This window comes from Hipposideros armiger, unplaced genomic scaffold (genome assembly GCF_001890085.2).
Source record: "Hipposideros armiger isolate ML-2016 unplaced genomic scaffold, ASM189008v1 scaffold_414, whole genome shotgun sequence".
Taxonomy (NCBI): Eukaryota; Metazoa; Chordata; class Mammalia; order Chiroptera; family Hipposideridae; genus Hipposideros; species Hipposideros armiger.
The window spans coordinates 1111746-1131747 of NW_017731764.1; the positions used below are offsets into that span (position 1 = coordinate 1111746).

The window sequence follows — 20002 nt, forward strand, 5'->3', positions numbered from 1 at the left end:
AAAGGTATAATCCTTCCCAGAAAAACATCATTTTAAAGTGATTTTCTGGGAAGGATGCCTTGAGGCAAAGATGTAACTTACACAAGGGACATTCAAGATGGAGTTGTCTGACTTTCCAAGCTCAGAAGGCCTTTTACATCCCAAGGTCTATTCTATGTTTGTGCCTAATACTTTATAAGCATGCCATTAAAAAATAGATTGAATAGATCTTCACAGACACAGAAAAGCTCTGGGAAAGCCTGCTGCATTCCTCCCCCCTCCTCCCCCCTCCGCATACCACTCAGCCACAGCTCTTGCAAGCCACAACTGATCTGAATTATGACAGTACCCATTCAGAGTCTTTAGGTGACACAGACATGTCACTGAGAGGCCACACATAAAGCTGTTATCAGCCATTAACTGCCTGGTGAATTGGTTTATTAGGTGTTCTTTGTGACACTTCACAACTGACTGAAGTTTTGATTGGATGAGGAGTCAGGGCTAGGATGAGAGCAGGGAGTGCCACCCAGGAAGGGAGGCCGTTTGGAGACAATGCCCTGTCAAGGGCTAGCCTTGAGCCTAACAAATTTAAAAGCAAAGAAGAACTTTATTGCTTTTGGCCAAAGAACATGGCCAAACTTTCAGAGCAAAGGGCAAGTACAAGGCATTTCTCTGAGAAGGTTATAAAGTTTCAGACAGGACAGAATGACAGTCAATTTCTGAATATAAGAATATTCAATGTTTCCTGTGGCTTTATGAGAATGATTATCAGAACAATACACTACTGTATCAAACAGATTGTAACCTGGAATAACTTTCAGTGTATTCTCTTCAATTAGTGATGCAAAAAAAGTCCACTCATTTATGCAACACATGTTGTGTTAGGTTCTGTATTGGAGAAGATCCATACATATCTATGCTGGAAATAAAATGATTTGTTTTCTAAAATTGTTTTTAGACAAATATTAGTCAAAATCTCCATCTCCCTCTATCTTCTTGTTCTTATTTTAGGGACACAGAGTGGTATAAATTGTCTTACAGTTGAGGAGCCTCCACACGTCAGGCTGTTCAAGTAAGGGTATTCAGATTTATTTGCCTTTATATTATCAGGGGCACATAGAGATTTTGGAACAAATTTGAATCAAGATTGGTCTAAATTTATATTAATTTACACCAAGTTGATTCCTTTTATGTTCAGTTAAAGCATTTTGTTAAAAACAGAAGAACAAACTCTTGGATTGAGACTGGAACATAAATTAGCAACATTTATAAACAATTCTAAATTTGGGTTCAAACCCAGCTCAGTCACTAACTAGGTGTGTTTATTTAAACTTGATTAGGTTATTTAAACTTGATGCATCTTTAAAATACGGATGATAATTGGTCACTCCCTTATAGAAGTGTTGACAGGTGTGAGTTTGGAAATACATATAAAAAGGCCTCGGACACATTAAGAGCTAAATAAATATCAGTAAACATTTTATCGCTGGTGTTTATTAACTGGTTTGGCAGAGGAGATGTACAGGAATGAGAATAAAAAATTCTTGATCACAGAAAAGGATTTTTTACAAGAATGGAAAAGATCAAGTCTGAAGATTCAAAACCAGCCCATCGGAATCAATTTGAATTTTACGCCCCCCCCCCCCCCCCACACACACACTTTGACTAGCTATTTAGCAGTTTTCTAAGACTGATTTTATAATTTGTAGTCTCATGGGCTTCTGGGCTTCTAGTCTTCTCTGCTTCTGCTCAGTGCTGAATCTTTGAAGCAGAGACTCACAAATGACAAACATCATCACACCACTTAAAGGGGGAAACCTGCGCGTTGCCAGGCCTGCAGGTTGGTGCTGTTGAGGTTCTTGAGTTGGAGTGCCGGGTTTGGACTGGGGAGGGCGGGTTACGACTCCTCCCTCGCCTCCTCAGTCAGCAACTCCGCCCCGCGCGCCAACCTCATCAGGCCTCTAAGCGCCTTGCTCTTGCCAGTCCGCCCTTCCTCCGGTGTCTGAGCTGGGCGCGGGAGGCGGGCTCATCACTGACGGGCTGCGCCTCCGCAGCCAGAGGGAGGAGGGCGGGAAGGCGGGCGGAGGAGGAGGCGGGGACTACGCCGGGCGGTAGCTGGCGCTGAGCGCGGTGGGAGAGGAGAGGGTACCCGGCTGGCTGGGCTGGTGGCCTCTGCCCGGAGCTCTGCGCCGCAGCCCTCCGCCTCTCCCGCCCTTGTCTCCGGCCCCGCGGCTCCAGGGACGGCGGAGGAGGCGAGGCCGTGAGCCACCGGTAGGTTGCACGGGGACGACGATTTCGTCTGCAACCTTTTGTGCTGCAGAAAAAGGTGGTGGTGATGGGGGGGGGGTGCCCCAGTAACCGATCCCGGGTGCCAGCCCCAGTCGCGGCGCCGCCCCTTCCTCCCTGCCTCGTGTCTGGGCCGGGCGCGCGGTGTCCGCGCGGTGCTGGGGAATCTGGCCGGGCGGGCCTCCGGGATAGGCGGCCTTAGTGACCCCCGGCCTCTGGGGGCCAGTCCCTGGGCGCCGGAACTGGGGGCTGGTGAACTGGGTGGGGCCCTTGCCGGGTGCGGGGAGCTTGCGGTTCCTTGGCACAGGGGTGGGGCCGGAGACGCCGTGAGTGTGCAGTGCGTGTGAGTGAGTGTGCGGGGGCGAGCTCCCCGTGTGCGCGCGGCGTGCGCTCGCCGGGGAGCTGCGGGGACTCGGCGACCCGGAGCGCCTCTCCCGCGGCTCTGCGGTGCGGAAATCGAAGCTCGTTGGCGCGCACCCTCGCTGCTCCGCCGCCTTGCCCGCACCGCGGGGCAGCGGGCCTGGGGCTTCATTGAGAAGTAGCTCTTCCCCGGGCCTGCTGCGCCTCTGGCCGCGTGCCCGGCCGCGCGCTGGGTGCGACTGCCCGGGCCAGATAGCGCCTCCCGGCGAGCCCTGGCGGCCTTATCTCGCCGGCACTCCTTGCCCGCGCTGCAATCTGGGGGGCGAGGCCGCTCGGGAGTCTGCAGCCCGCGCAGGCTGCGCGTCTGCCGGTGCGGCGGGGGCGAACGGCCCGGCCCTGGCCGGGAACGCGCGTGTGGATGGGCGCTGGGAGCTGGCCGGAACCGAAAGGGGCAGATGTCGATGGGCATCGCAGCCCTCACCCCACCTGTCGCGGGTGGACTTTGGGGCAGGTAGGAAGCGGAGGAAAGGGGTTTCCAGGCGGACGTCAGTCAGACCTTGAGCAGGCGGTCCCATTGTGAAGCTGCCAAACTCTAGTGGTGGAATCTGCAAATCCGTGCCAGAAAGGAGAAGGGAACACGAAGAGAATGATGGCCCTGTGCTTCCTTTTCCCCTTGCAAGTGTTCCGCATCTGTAGGGTCTCCCTGTTTCTCCACCCACTTGCACCCAGTGGGCTGTGGGGAGCCAAGATGCTGAGTGTGTATGTGTGTGGCTGTGGTGCATAGGTGAAACGGGGGCTGGGAACTTTTTCATCATTTGAAAAATTGGAAAAATGGAGGCAGAAGCATTTTACAGCGAGCGTGCTTGCTACTCCTCACCGAAAGAACAATTCTTGCACATTTCTGACGTTACTAAGACTCTTCATTTTACATTGTTTTTCTTAGATGAGCCACCCTATAATTTAGAGTTGTTGCTTTTATTTATTTATTTTTAACCCCGTAGAGCAGGTTAGACACTGGAGAGAGAGAAATGATCTCTTCCCAAAGTTTATTTTCCTAGTCATTTAAGAATACAGTATTGGTTATTATTGCAGAAGCTTTTGGTATTTTAATCCAAAATCATCATTTATGCCTACACAGTGATGTTTAATGAATGTTTCACCGATTTCTCAGTGTTTTTATTGTATACCTGTGAAAGTATTATAAACTTAATAAAATGACCAGGATGAACTATAAGGATTAATGAGCCCAGAGACCTCTTGAATTGATAAGAACTAATGTATAGAATATGCTTCTGCCAACAGTTTATTGCAAATAAGGCTGTTCAGTAGTAACTATTCCAGGAAATAAGACCTTACCATAAGGTCAGTGAATTTGTTTAGTTTTTCTGTGTAACTTTGTATACTTTGGAGAGCTATTGTATACATTAATCCTTAAAAATAGTTAGTGTGGTGTGAGTAATTAAACTTTATATACAGGATTTAAATTTTCTTTGCTGATTTCTATCCTACTGGGGGAAAGTCAGCTCTTTCCCTCCAACGAAAGAACTCGGATTTCATCACTGGTCTATCAAAACAAGCTCCTTGTTTTAAGCCTCCATGTGGAAGTTTAGCCAATTCCACTGGGCACACCTGTCCCCTTTCAGTTATGTTTCCAGAGAGGTAAAGTTCTTGTAAAGACAGCTTGTACATCTGCAGTTTCAGTTACCCTCCGTCATATTTGTAGTGAAACTGAGTTTTTTTCTAAAAGAAAGGTGATTTCACCTAAGGATAAGACATTGAAAATCTAGCTTTAATTTCTGCTTAGCAGAAGTAGAGAGAAAATGAATGCTGCACTTTAAGGGAGTTGCTATTAAAAGAACTGATATTAGAAAGAGAAACACATTTTTGTCTCACTGAGCCAATTACGGGTTGTCTTACCACATTGGTAAGGTCAAGGATGGTTTCAGGAAAGTCACACCCTACTTAACTCTTCTTAAAATGTATTGATGATTTGGTTTTTAGGAGTTGAAAATGGAAAAGGAAGTTTATTTTAAACTCTTACTGTGAGCACGTAGGTACAGCTAAGCATTTTGTGTTCCTTGTGTGTGTGAAACCATTTTATTTCTGCTTAGTGTTTTGTCACTTGAGAGATGTTTTGGACCTTCTTTCTTTTACTTGTTTTTAGAGTAATCTTTGAGACTAGTGGTTGCAAAATATTTTCATTAGTCTGCATGGGACTTTTGAAAATAGCTTTTTTTTTTTCCTAAGTGCATTTTCATTATTGGTCTCTCAAATAGCCACTCTGAGAAATACTACCTGTTTTCATATTTTCTTCTTCGTGTTTAGATAGCTAGAATTAGAACCCATAACATACTCTACCAATATTCTTTGCCTAAAATTTATCTTGCTTTTCATAGTATAATCTCCAATGATTAGTGGAATTTATTTACCAAAATTCACAAGGACAGTGTGCTGGCCTTCATATTTATGACCTTATGATTTGGAAGCGATCGATTTTGTTAAATTTTTTTTTAATTGCTATTTTGTTAGTAGATCTATGCTGAAGGCTGAGTCTTATGGCTTTTCTGTATGTAGAGATTTTGTGTGGGCTTAAACATTTCCATATGGAGCTTTCTATATTTTTGGGAAACCACTCCCTTCTCTGGGTTCCCAGTGCTGTTCAGGTTTACTGTTACATGTATGAGATTCTTGTATTCTCATGTCTGCCTGTTTTCCCCTCTTCCCTGGCTTCAGGCTTCATTTTTTGCGTTCGCCCCAGTGTCTGTACAGTGCTGGGACATAATAAGACTTGAAATATTGTTGAATGACTGAATGAGTAAACGAATAATTAAATGGCTGAGTGGATACACCCAAAGAAATGGTCCTCAGACCTGTATTTGAAACCATTATGCAAGCAGAGGTCCTTCCTCCCTCTCTCACTTCCATTTTTAATTCATTGCCTTTCCATTGTTACAGATTTTTGAGTAGGATAACGATATAATGGCCAAACTGGGACACTTTTGAGACATACAGGAAGTGCTGTAAATAATTATGTAAGGGCACTGGGGGCTATGAACTGAAACATACAGCCACCCTACTTCTGAAGGACATCCTTTATTGTGATGTTTATTATCATTTTGCCTGAGAAATTTGATAACTTGCTCCTCAATGTTTGCAAACTTTTCTATTTGTAGATGCTTCATGCAGTCAAATGTAGATTGTCTTTTGCTTAGTCACTCATGGATTCCCTGTCCAGAGGCCTGTGGACAGCTCTTGGCCATCATTAATTTTTCTGTTTTCATTGCTTACAGGATATTGTCACAGGGCTTTTTGTTTGCTTCAGCTGCTTATAGCTAGAAGCATTATATACTCTAGCCTTTGCTCTGTTACTTCAGTCTCTTTTTCCATGCAGCATTTGGTCTATCTTGTAAGAAATTCACATGAGCTGACTTTTTAAGAGGAGATCTATTGATATCTTGCCATGCCTTCATGTTCAAAACATTTTCCAGAATTAATTGCAAGTGTTGGAGATTTATAGATTTTTTTTAAAGTATTCTAAAAATATTTCAAAAGTATATTTTGGGACTTTTCATATACAATGTTTTAATTGTTTCTAATGGGAAATGGGTGTTACTATAATTTTTTACTGGATTCCTTTATAGGCAATCTCTTAAAGAATATTCTTATAGTAGTTGCTGGCCTTGTTCTTTTAGTTTTTTTAAAAAGTTTCCTCTTTTTCACCATCTTCATCATTTTCTTCTTAGCCCCTATACACCAACAGCAGGTAATTAACACACAAAACAGTAAGCAGAGTCAGAAATGAGTAAAAAATGAGAAATGGAACCGAGCTCCTGGGTTTTGCCCTGTGTCACTCACTGCCTTGGACTTTGTTTGTATTCTGTTTTTGGCTTGGCACTGGCATAATAGGGATAATCAGTTACTACACTTTGTTTACTATGAAATTACCAGCCATGTCCTAGACTTCAACATGAGCTCCAGTGCTCAAATTAGGTAATTACTTTAAGGCTCCTCTGCTTTCAAATCCACAGTGAAGTTTCATGTAGAAAGCAATTCCAGTGGGCTTTGGAGTCGGATGGATTGGGGCTCACCTTCTTGCTCTGACTCTCAAATAGTATTTGTTGATCCCATACTTTCCAGTGGGGATATTTTCCTCATGGAATCATAAAGATTAAATGGTATAAATTGCATATAGCTTTTGACATATAGAATGCTCAAAAATACTAGTTTCTTTTTATTTTCCTTCCCCATTAAAAAATCCATTTACTTAAATATTAAATACATCAACTTGAACTTTATAACAGTAGTTGGGAAATTCTCGGGGGGGTGATTATATTAAATAAAAACTTTTATTGTTAGGCAAAAAATTTTGTTACATTACAGTTCACTTTATGTTAAAACGAGAGGCTTCATTGGTGGAGCAGAACCAAGTCTTTAATTATCTAGGTTTTTTTGGTTACTCAATTTGAAAATAGTTTGTGGCAAAGAAATGAAAGGGAGTGTATCTGATTCATAAATCTAAAGAAGTTCCGAAGATTGAAACAGGCTTCTTGGAATGACAGTTCTTGGTGCATTAACTACTTCTTGTTTTTCAAGCTATAAAAACAAATACTTTTAATTCAGTAATCATGCATTTCTTTTGGATAAAACTCATCTGGACTGGTAATAAGGAAAGTAATGAAGTGGCATACTCCTTGTGTTTCCCCTTGCTGTTTGTAGTCTGTTGTACTGTTGCCATTTCTTTGGCCTTTGTGTGCCTATGTAGATAAAATGTGTCCACTCAGTAGTTCATTTGAATGCCGCACCACCCCCACCACTGAGTTAAACACAACAGAAAACACAACAACCAAAAGAAACCGTTACAGGTGGAAAGGACTCTGGGGAGTTTTCCTGGTTTCAAGAAATTAACCCAATTAACCGGGGAGATAGGAGATAAAGATAGATTCTCTTATACCATATCTCCTCAGGTAAGACCGGCAGAGGAGATGCTAGAAATGTAAAGCAGTGTGATAAGCCTAAAGACGTTATTTTTTCAATTTAATTACCCTCCCCCCCAAGGACCTTCCAATCATTTGCCTCAGGGCAGTCTTATGAAGGATTTTTATTGTTGTTATTTTATGGCTAAAATGAGTAGACATAAAAAATTAATTGCATGGAAATAACATCACACATCCGTAAAGGTTTTGCAGCCTGCTTAACGCGTTCCCCTACCTCTTCTCACTTGATCCACATAATAACTGTATGAGGGAGGAAGGACGCCATTGTCCTCATTTTAAAGATTGCTATTTATACAAGGTCAAGAGGCAGAGGTCTTAGCAAGGCCAGGGCTAAGACCTGTGCTTTTGACCCCAGCCTCAGCATTATTATTTTTTTTCATAGGATGCATGAATAGGGCTAGCCGGGTGGAACCAACATTTCAATCCCTAAGTTTTCTTGTCTCTTCATTTAGCCCAGTTAGCTACTTGTAGTCTCCAGGTAGAGTTTAAGCAACAGAACACAGAGGAACGAGTGTGATAAAATGTTTGAGGTTTCATTTAGCTGAATAAACTTAAAATGACTTTAACTAAATTAATTACTATTGTATCCTATATAACCTGTACCTGGTGTTCATACCTCCTGCTAGTTTCATCCTGTCATGCCACTAGAATTGATATAATTGCTTCATAAGTTGTGTTACTTGTTAAACTAAAGGTTTATTTTTGTATTTCATGTTTAGTATTTGGAGTAGAGCAGAAAAATTATTATGCCTGTATTCCCTTGGGACTCATTGGAACTTGTGCAGTGACATCTTCTGGGATTTAGCCTGGTGAGTTATATTTTGCTTTTTCTGTTTGTTAACCAGTAGTATGAACATAATATCATTATGTGTTTTAATAAATACATAAACAGATAAATGTGAAATATCAGTATATTATTGCAAAAATATATATATACAATTATGAAATTTTTAATGGTAAGAACTGAAATTATTGTTGCAAAATGCTAATGTTATTTAAAATTTTGATTGAGTAGATTTTTCCTTTTTTTATTCCTGTAAGATAAAGGAGGTCGTATGGAATCTTATTTCAAAATATAGTAGTTAAGAGGTAGTTGCCCTAGTTTCAGAGACATTTGAGTAAAAACAATCTTCAAAGATTGGCAAAATAACTTGCAAAATGTTCTAGTTGTATAGTATCAAACATAAAGAATGGCAAACCGGTGAGCCAGACAGGAACATCATTTTCACTTAGTCAGATATCAGTTCACTACAAGTGTGACGTTCCTTTTATCACACCATGAATTTAAACTGTTAAAAATATGCATGCTGTTGTCTTCCTTTAGTTGTCTTTTTTCAGTGTGTCATCTTTGTATCTGTGGTGACACAGTTTTCATGTGGCTCCAAGTCTTTAAAGGGGGAAAAAAATTAATAATGATGTTTGTAACTCTTTAGCATTTTGAAAACTAAATTAGTGTGAGTTCATGCTTTGGTATGTCATTCTCCTTGGCCAGTATCTTTGTAGGTCCTTTCTTTGGATTACTTAGAGTGGCCATAATCCTTGGGAAAAAATTTCATGATAAGTGATTTCCAAATTAGCAGTCAGCAGGAGAATGATTCAAAGGAATGATGGGGATAAACAAACACTTCTGTTTGTTATGTAGATATAGCCAATCAAACTTACGAAAATACATTTTAAAACATTGGAAAAATGGAAACAACATTTTCAGGTTTGAAGAAAAGAGCAAGAAGTTTGAAAAAACCATAAGTACAAAGAAAGTACTTTTGAGGATATTGAATAAGAATGTGGCTGGGTTACTAACTCATGCAACTGAAATAAAACACCAAATTTGGGCCTCCAATTTTAAAAATTCTACAAATTGTATATTCTCAGAATCAGAAGAAATCTTAATGGTCATCCACTCTATGTTTGAACACCTTTAAATCACAGGTGACTCACTACCTCTCAAGTTGGTTCATTTCCCCTTTTGCAACTCTGCTAGGATGCTCTTTTATTTACATATATGTATAACTATGTATGCATACACATATGTACACATATATGCATATGGAGAGGTATGCATATATCTACACATTCTTGTAGCTACAGGAATTTAAAATTTGCAGGCCCGTCAAACATTTGGAAATATGTGAGAGGTATAATTTATGCACAGTAAAATTCACACCTTTAGGTACATAGTTGAGTATTGACAAATGTATCCAGTTTTGTAATGACCATTACAGTCAATATATAGAATATTTTCATCATTCCCCCCGAAATTCCCTTGTACCCCTTGTAGCCTGTCCCCTCCTCCCAACCCCAGTCCTTGGCAGTCACTGATGGCTGTCCCAATAATTTTGCCTTTTCCATAATGCCATGTTAGTGGAACCACATAGTATGTAGCATTTTCTGTCTGCTTCTTTCACGCGGTGTAATTCTAGCTTGCTCTTTTTCGTTGCTGAGTGGTATTTTATTATATGGGAGGAGTGAGTACAGTTTCTCTTTCTATTTCCCTGTTGGTAGACATTTGCATTGTTTCCAGATTTTGAAAGAGGCTGTTAGAAACACAATCAGTTCTTTGTGTGAACATATTTTCCTGTTTCCTAGGGAAATACCTACAAGTAGAGTAGGTGGATTGTTTAATGAATATTCATTTGTGTTTATAAGAAATTGCCAAACTGTTTTCCTAAGTGGCTATACCTGATGAAGGCTTCTAAGAAGTTGGAATAATTATACCAAACTGTACACAAATGAAGGAACTCGAGTCACATTCAGCACAGGTTTATTTTTATTTGATGTCCATTTTTAACAAGTTTGGATAGCAGATCTGTTTGAAAGCCCACAATGGATTAGAAACAGTAAACTTAGAACTAGAAGGCCTTAGGGAAAGTTTGGAAGCGGCCCAGAATGATATTCACTAGTGTGACTATAATTGTTGATTTTAAAAAAGGGCAGGAACTTACAGTGGTGAAATTTTTCTATCTGATAAGTTCTGACAAGTTCCTAGACATGTCTGCATATCAGAATCACCTGGGGATCTTTTTAAAAATTTCAGACCTCAAGCTACACCCCAAATGAAAACAATAATAAATCTGGGGATACAGCCCAGACATCAGTAGTTTTTGAAACTCCTTGGATGATGTCAGTGTGTAGACAAGTTTGCAACAACATGCTAGACGCATAGCATGATGAAATAGAAGGAGCATTGAACTTGGAGCCAGGTGACCTGGACCTGCTTGCATGGCCCCTGCCTTCGTACCTTCAGTGCCATGTTCTGTATAATCAGAGCCTCCAGGTAGGTGAACTCTGAGATGATTCTGCCTTAAAATCAGATGGTTCTAGATATCATGAGATAAACAATACCCATGCTTAGGAAACTCCATGTCCCAAGAAATGGCTCTGTTCTGAATGGTATGTTTCAGGCACCTTTTGAAAAAAATTTTGTTCACTTGATGTCATTTTGTTTTGTCTATTTAGATAATTATGCTATATCTGTTTTCTCTTAAGTGGTATTGCTGTATGTTTCTAAAAGCAGTTCCAGCACATGGAGCAGTTTTTTGATTACTGTGGGCTACTTTTTTTTTTTGATAAGCTTGATTAAAAAAAAAAAAAGATATTCCCAGAATGCAGCACTTCTCAAAAGCATTCTTTGTATAGCAGTCGTGAAACTTAATCAGCTATTTTCAGAGCTGGTCTAAGGAGCTAAGGCATTTAGGTTATATTTTCAAAACGTTGCTCCCTTTGCCAAATGTATGGGAAGTGTGGCCGCCCTCTGGGGAGTGTTCAAAGCTGAGCAGATTCCATATAGGATCCCCTGCATGCGTGTTGTGGTTTGGGCCTGTTTGCTTTAGTTTTAGCCAAAATTCATAATTACATGCTGTACCCAGTGTTTTTAAAATGAGCACTGTGTATGTTTTTCTAGTAAATATTAAAGTGCTACCTTGTCTGACGTTGTCTAATCTGAATCCTCATATATTTCAAAGAAACAGAGTGGCATCTATGATATTTCCAGGTCTTTCATATGTTTTATTAAGTATATGTCAGTGCCATTGTTACTGATTGGGTTGTGAGAGAATTTGATCTTCAAGACCCTTAGGTGTCATTTAAAAAAATTACATTTGTTTCTTGGTGCTTGTTTCAGAAACTCAGTTTTAGAGGCATTGTTTGACTAGAAGTTGACTTTTCTATTCCTGTTGCCTTTCTGTTCTAGATAGACGCTTATAGATACTGAAATGTTGCTGCTTCTGTTATTATAACAATATTTTTTTCCTATTTTCTGTTTTCAGTATTTAGTTTTGCTTTAAACTATATATGAAAGGTGTTAATGGAAGTAATAAGGGTGTTTGCTGGTTTCTGATTTTTAGTGCAGAAGTTAGCATTGGACCTGATTTCTCAGTTCACATTTATTTTTATTGACGTGGCGAGAGTGGTACCTGTTGCGCATACCTACAATATATATGTGAGAGAGCTTTGTAGTCGCTTATCTTAGAAATGTACTTTTTTGTTACAAGGTTTATTTTAGAATGTGAAACAGAATGTTCAGTCATGATTAGGTTTGTTGAACATAACAAACCCACAAGCAGATATTTCATGCTGAAATAAGCATTTAGTGTTAACCACAGGCCATCTCCAGTTGTAGCCATGATAGCCAAGTTTCCTGATGAATGACTTTTAATAAGAAACTTTTCAATGCAAAATATTGGCCATCCCTATATCAAGATCTGTTGACTGTGAGACCTTCAGTCTTTATTGTCTTTAGCATCACCCTTTTTGTGTGTGTAGATTTCCAGAATTGGAGAGCATCTAGACTTCCTCCTCTTCAGGTAGGACAGACTATGCCTACACCACTTCGGCCCGTTTAAAAGTTAACCCAAGAAAGTGGATTCTGCAACTGTTCTCAGGATCTTACTCCCATATTTAAATCCAGTCAGAAAATTCTCAGGAATTTAACAGCATAAAAGTTTTGTTTTCAGTCACATTGAAGAATGGAAGGTATGCTGCTTAGTCAGCATTCCACCCAGCTAAAACTGAAATATTTGCCAGTCAGTGCTCTCCTCTCTCAAACCCAACCCCCACCCCACTTTCTTAGTGCCGCACAGTAGATGTTCTTTAGAAAGACAATATATACGTAAAAAAAAAAAAAAAATATATATATATATATATATATACACACACACACACACACATATAAAAGCAATTTGCAAGAGTCCTGGTTGCACCATTTACATTCCTACCTGAATATCAGGACTTGAAGATGTTCTTGTATATCTGACAATACACTGCAGAGACCAACTAAACCACCTAAAAGATCTGTTAGTTTTGAGACTCTGCTGTTGTTTGGAGCAGAAGTACTGATGTTTTATAGCTAAAAAGCACAAACAATTTTCCAACCCTTAGAATTACTCATTAGAAGTTCAGCATGTAACAGCTATGTGTGTCATATATGTAAACTGAGCATTTTCATGTTTGAGTGCAGAAATTTTACATAGAGTATTGACCTTAGTTACTAGGTTAAATATTTGTGTTAGAGGATATTTGAAATGCTTATTTCTTTAGCTGTCTGGTTAAGTAGTGTTTTCTAGAGGGAGTATGTTTGCATCAGCAAAGTATGTAGGTTTCTTACACCAGGCTGCGTGGTTGAAATTTCCAGAGCTCTTAAACCACATCTACTGAACGATGTAGGTTGTCTACCAGGGAGAAGCCTGAAGATTTTGCTGGAAGCTTAATCAGTGATAGTTACTCATCTAACAATAGTGTCTATTTCATATCACGTCAAATTTTAACCTTTGTATGTTGCCTCACTCACTATCACTCTTCTAATTTTCTAGGTGCTTATTTTCTAGCTAATATATAATTTCTGCCTTTTCCTCTCAAAACTTTGTATCCTCCTATCCTTTATCCTCAGCCCCTTAGAGATTCTCAGACTTTCCGATGGCCTGCCTTGAAGCAACAGGATTGGCTTAGTGTGGGAGCACATTTTTGACCTATTGATCACAGAAGCCTTTGCCCACTCTTCTTCACTGTGACTTTGTACACTATTAGCTTGCTTAGCAATTTTTTATCCCTCAGAGGCACAAAAAGATGCCTTTCAGCCTAGCCTCTGTTTTAATTTTTACTCAATTCAGAATGGGTAGGGTGTGAGTTCATGGATTTTAGGAGGTTTATAATATACAAAACGGGAATGCAGTAAGGTGGCTGCTGGAAATGCATGGACTGTCACGGGCTGCCAGGTTTGGAAGAGACCTAGGCCAGTGTGTCACTTAATGTGACTGATTGCTTGAGTGTCCCCTTCTGGGTAACTCTACTTGGGTGAGGTGCCCAGTCTGTGTGTGTGCTCCATTTCCTCCACAGCCCTAGTTACTTTGGCCTCGCTGACCCGCCTCTCTCCTTGTCTTTCGAGAATGAAGTGTCAGAGGATCACTTCCTGCTGTAGCTGCCTGTCAGGTTAGGTAGGTTGGTGGCCTTCCTTGAGCTATACAGAATTAGTGAGAAAGGAAGGATTAGTTTGTCATTTGGCTAAGAGTAAACATTTGTTTGTTCAGCGTAACATTTGATGAAGCTTCATTTGGTTCTCTAAAGTTTTTTGTTTGTTTGTTTTTTTAAAGATTTTATTGGGGAATTGGGGGAGGGGAACAGTGTTGGTGAATCAGGAAAGGGGAACAGACAAGCTGCTGTCCTTTTTGTTCTTCTGTCTAGTTGTGGAGGACGTCGTTTCACTGGCCTGTGTTGGTATTATCATTGCGCTCTTCCCAACTGAGGCAGATCGGTTGCCAGCCATTGGACGGCCACTTACGGCGGCTCTTGGCAGCTCACGCCGGTCGCTCACACTGGCTGCCGGCTGCTCACAGTAGCTCATGGCAGCCCACTGCAGCAGGGGTTGCAGACTACACCGTTGCTGTCAACCCTTGGCAGCCCAGCTCCAGGTCGAGCTGTTGTTCACCATCTTAGCTGTAGAGGGCGCAACATCACTGGCCCTCATGTGGGATCCGAACCGGGGCCCTGCTGCTCAGAGCTGGCATCTCAAACCAACTCTTAATCAACTTGCCACTCGTCTGACCCCCTCTAAAGTTTGTTAGATGAGAAATCTTTAGGTTTTTGTATGCATATCCAGAGTAGCTGGTAGTCACCAACTATTTCCATCCTCTCTATATAAAAATAAATTACACAAATATAAATTTATTTTTACATTAGTAAAACAGAATAAAGCCAATTACTTGAACTCTAGAAGGGTTGAGGTTGCTAAGGTATTTTGCTTAAATTAAAATTGGAAATAGTCTAAGAGTTAGAATGAAAAATATGTAAAACGATAACAATCCCTCTAGCAATTGTTTTATCTCAGGAATCACTATTAACGTTAGTTTTTATTTGAGCCATAGATGTGGACTGTTTTGAGGACATGGCCTTTGTAACTTCATAGTTTTGGTTTCTTTTCTATGAAGGAAATAGAGCATGCAGATGAAAGAATAAGGTTGTGGCTTTTCTATAGCTCATTCATTTTACATGAATACTTCAGGACGTGATTCAGTTAGGGAAAGGTTTTACCAAAGGATTCATAAGGATTTTTAATGTAATAGCCTTTTCCAGTAAATATTTAATCTGAAAAATCAATGATTTGGCATTATTTTGGTTAGCAATCTGAGATACTTCAAACTGTTATGTGCTTCTAGATGAAAATGAAGTAGAAATAAAGTTTCTCAGAAATGATATTGTAATTCAGTTTCCCTGAGTATTTTATATGTCAAAATTTTATTTGTCTGCAGCTTTCTAGGAACCTGGCCATTATTTGCGGTACTTCTTGTCAGTAGGGCTTTCCAAACTATGTAATGCGATCATTGTAATGAATAATATTAGTATTCATTAGGAATTGTTGTGCCATTTACTAAACTATTCAAAAGTGCAGTGTCTTATGGTTAAATAGTCAAGTAAAATAACATCTGGTATTTTTCATGTTTAATATTAAAAATGACCTGATTTATTGGATTTAGGATTAATTTTTAAACTACAAAATGGGTTTCTTTAAATAATTTATTGGGAATATTCAGGTAGGAACATTGACAATGCTTGGGGGAACCTTCCTGTAAGAAAGACTCTTCCGTACCATGAGAAAATATTTTTAGGCCTAAATTGGATCCTTTGCAGAAATGGATCAGCTTTTATCCTTTATTATATGCCCCTTAAACACAGTTGAAAAGAATTGCAGGTGGAAGTGCTGAGCACATATTTTAAATTAAATGATAGGAAATGTAAAGATTAATTTTCATGTCGGAAAGGTTTTGTGGATCCTTGTGAACATGTGTATGATTATTTTTATTTGCTTAATGTTGAGATCTGTATTTGATTTGCTTAATATCGTGTCAAGAAATAAGCTTTGTGTGATTGAATGGAGCGCTGTGTTGAGAAAAAGTATTGTTTTCTGCTGGCTTCTCCTTCTGAACTCACTGTTAGTGACACTCCAGGCTTTAATTTAATCTGCCTTTGAGTTCTGGAAGGCAGCGAAGCAGTAGTCATTTCATGCCTGCTCTGGAACATTAAGTAGACATAGATAAAAATCTGTCCGTTGTACATTGGCTGATTTTTCAAGGCCTGTGTTATTTCATGCTCCTTGAGCCTCCTAAAATGACCCAGCTTGGCCCAAGATTCTGCGCATTCCACTCTTCTAATCTGTCTGTCTACTTTTAGGAGTGTGCAGACTGGTGCCTAAAATGGAAGTAGATGTTAATGGAGAGCCCAGAAGTGCCCTGAGCACCCTGCCCTTGCCCGTGGCCGAGGGCAGCTCCCCGGGCAGGGTGGAGGCCGAGAAGCCCCGCTGCTCCAGCACGCCGTGCTCACCGATGCGCCGGACTGTGTCAGGCTACCAGATCCTGCACATGGACTCGAACTATCTGGTGGGCTTCACGACTGGTGAGGAACTTCTGAAGTTAGCCCAGAAGTGCACGGGAGGTGAAGAGAGTAAGGGCGACGCCGTGCCTTCCTTGCGCTCCAAACAGCTGGACGCGGGACTGGCCCGGTCCTCTCGTTTGTATAAAACCAGAAGTAGGTACTACCAGCCGTACGAGATTCCAGCTGTCAACGGCAGGAGGCGAAGGCGGATGCCCAGCTCAGGAGACAAGTGCACTAAAGCTTTACCTTACGAACCTTATAAGGCCCTCCATGGGCCCTTGCCTCTTTGTCTTCTTAAAGGTAAGAGGGCTCACTCCAAATCTCTGGACTACCTCAATCTAGATAAAATGAACATCAAGGAGCCAGCGGACACAGAAGTGCTACAGTACCAGCTGCAACATCTCACCCTCCGAGGGGACCGCGTGTTTGCTCGGAATAACACATGAGCGACCTGTAGAGAGTGTAAACCAGTTGAGGTCAGCCTGCCCTTGGCTAGAAAAACCCACTGTTGTGCTCTGTACAGGACTCTTCACGTTATAGATGGTTATATCAGCTCAGTGCTCCAGGAACATAACAATTGTTTGGGTCAAATTTTGAATACAGAAATAAAATCACAGGTACTTGGGGGGAAAGCATTCTAGAGCACGCACCTGCAAAAGAAACAGAATGTTGACCATTTAGTTTGTGTAGCTTTTGAGCTAGGATAAAAGGTTTTGGTACATGAGGATGGTCTCTTTGATTCTGACGCTCCAATTGGGAATGTTATCTGCTTGGTTGTTGCTGACTTGGTCTGGTTCATTAGAAATTTATATCTTAAGTACTCAAGTACTTCTTGAATCTCTGTATTTTACTATGAAATGTACGTAATGATTTGTTTTATGAAATTTAGAACTTGAACATTGCTGAATTGGACCACTTTTTATTTTTAAATATTGAGTTTAAATATTTTATAACTGGTTTTGCACTGAAAACAATTAACATTTCAGATTGACAAAAGAATAATGTTTCTTCACTTGCTTCAATAATATTATTGAGCAATGAATTTTTTATTTCCGCATGGAAAGTTATTGATCTCTATGGCTGTAAAATATTTCTTTATAGCGTTATTAACGTGTGTCTTAATAAAACTCAATTTGGGATACAAAGTATTTATTTTACAATGGGTTGGGGGAAGCTTTTCCAGGAAGTTTCCAACATGAAGTTTTCATAAGTTGAAAAAAGTTTCCTTCGTGCTTATTTTCTAATTTAAAATTCATCTGGAACTTTAAAATGGAAAGGATTCTTTTTGTTGTGGATTCTAGGCATAATACTGTTTGCATCTGAATGTTCATAAGTGAATGGAACTTTAATAGAGGAACTCATGATTTCTACTATTGAATGCTTAACCTAAGTATGAAGTGATACCATTCAGCATGGCATCGGGTCATTCCAGTTTTAGTTTTGTGCAGCACAAGCACTCGTTGAGATTCCAGTTTCTAGGATTAGTGTAGGAGCCTAAAGTGCTTCTACAGTTTTAATAGGTTAATCCTGGATTACTTAACAATTTGTGTCAATTGCACTGGTTTAATTTGTTGCTAAAGAAATATTGCTCTGGCTTTAGTAACAAATACAGCTCAACTATTCTTGAATATATTTTGGGAAAAAAATGTATGTAACTTAACCTTTTGTAAAAGTTTCTATTCTTTTTTGATTTTTGAAGGTGCAGTTTATTATTGAATTGGCATTTCTGGCAGCATAGAACTGCTTATTTTAAATTTTATTTTGGGGGCTGTGAGTTTCTTAGGTGTTAGCAATCTTGCTTATAAAATAAGAACACCTTTTAATTCAGTGGGTCATTCCTGGTGCAGTTGTGACTTTTCTTTAGCCAGAATAAATGGCAAACTATTTAGAGCAGAATAAGTAATAGAAAACCCTAGGAACTCTTAATCAGCATTTATTATGCTTTCACTGAGGCAAACCATGTGAAAGAACCTTGGCCCATATATTATTAAGCTGATCGGATTTCTAAGTGGGCTGGAAATTTTCAGCTGTTGATATTTTAAAGTAAATTGCACCTTTGTAACATATTGTATTGACTAATGATCACTAAGGTTAACTATATCTATACAGTCATTAGTTTGACAAGAAATAGAATCCTGTCAGATGCCAAAGAATTGGGATTTTTACGTTTAATGATTAAACATCGTTATTTATTGATGATTTACCCTGTGGAACTGTGTTATTTCTAACTATGAAATAAATGGGTGATGTAAACACACATTGTTGTGTGATGCTTTAAACGAGGTTCACCATGAATAGGCCAGTTCCTGTTCAAGAATTCCACCTAAGCACTTATTTTTACGCCCCCTTATGTTAAAAAAAAAAATTATTTTGGTGCTCTATCCCGTTTCAAGGTAAAAGATGTATTCATGGCAATGACATGTATTCGGTCCATGATGAAACAACCGTGTACCTGTGAGATCTGTCCCTGCCTGTGCACCTAAATCATTTCTTGAGCTAAATAAAAATATGTAGCTTTTTGTTTGGTTTGGTTTGGTTTTTACTTCAAGACAGGTGAAACTCTGTGGCAGAAATGAAGGGGTGAAAAGTTGGAGATAATGGCCTATTTGCTGTTGTCTGCTTGGTAAAGATACATAATGTTAAGTTTGGTTTCCTAGAAAGACAGTTTCGAAAACTCTCCGTCAGTAAGTTTTCAGAATGTGCTTGTCGAGCCCCTTTAGGAATGAATTCTTCCTGTCTCTGCACTCCGTGGTCTTGTTCTCCTAGAGTAGATACTACTAGCCTTTCAAGAAAAAAGGTTAGGCTGGATCTCTTTCAGCTAAAAGAAACCCATTTCCTTGAGTCTTTTAACATGTTCTGTTTTTGAACTTTTTTTAAATTCAGTTTAATTTAATATTCCATATCACACGGGGCTCACTTTAGGCCATATGTACCTGATGATGTTATCTTATAGTGCCTGCCTTCACATTGTAGGACCATGTAACATTGATTTTTGTTTTTGTTTTGTTTTTTCAAAAATACCTTGTTTTAGAGGTTCCGCTGAGGCATAAAGTAGCAATAGAATTTCAGTCCTGCCTCACTCTGAGGTGAGCTCTCTTGCTCCCCTGACCTCTGTCCAGTTGCATGTGTATCTCTGGTTCCAGGGCTCCTATAGTCTGCGGTCAGGGAAGAAAAGACTATGGGGAGGGATTAAAATGTACACTCACTCAGAACTCGCGGATCGGCTGCACTCTGTTCGACTCAGCTGGAAACTGTTCCAGGCCCATCTAGTCCTGTCTGTTGCTGTAACTTATTACCATGTAAGGCCCATGAATGGGTCACGGTAGGTTTTTCCTTCCTTGAGATGTTCTTTTAAATGATTTCAATATTTGGAGTTTCGGGAAGCTTCTAGAAGATTCTAAAACTTCTTTTAAAGGCAAATTGGGTGTTTCACTGAAGAAATATTTTTTGAGATCTTGAGAAAAGCAACCTATTTTTGCTTATGTTCTCATTCTTACATACTTTTATCTCAGAAAGGCTTTTAT

General features: G+C 39.9%; 1 protein-coding gene across 2 annotated transcripts; it reads left to right on the forward strand.

The window, feature by feature from the left end:
- Nucleotides 1-1948: 1948 nt before the first annotated feature.
- MACIR (macrophage immunometabolism regulator) lies at nucleotides 1949-19004 on the forward strand. Of its 2 annotated transcripts, none has more exons than XM_019664042.1 (3): nucleotides 1949-2250; nucleotides 8339-8428; nucleotides 16278-18997. In XM_019664042.1, the coding sequence occupies exon 3, from the start codon at nucleotides 16301-16303 to the stop codon at nucleotides 16922-16924; it is 624 nt and encodes a 207-aa protein (XP_019519587.1). In that variant the 5' UTR covers nucleotides 1949-2250; nucleotides 8339-8428; nucleotides 16278-16300; the 3' UTR covers nucleotides 16925-18997. The 2 variants fall into 2 exon arrangements, with proteins under 2 accessions (XP_019519587.1, XP_019519588.1); XM_019664043.1 differs by lacking the exon at nucleotides 1949-2250 and adding an exon at nucleotides 2644-3136 and having other exon boundaries at nucleotides 16278-19004.
- Nucleotides 19005-20002: the final 998 nt, after the last annotated feature.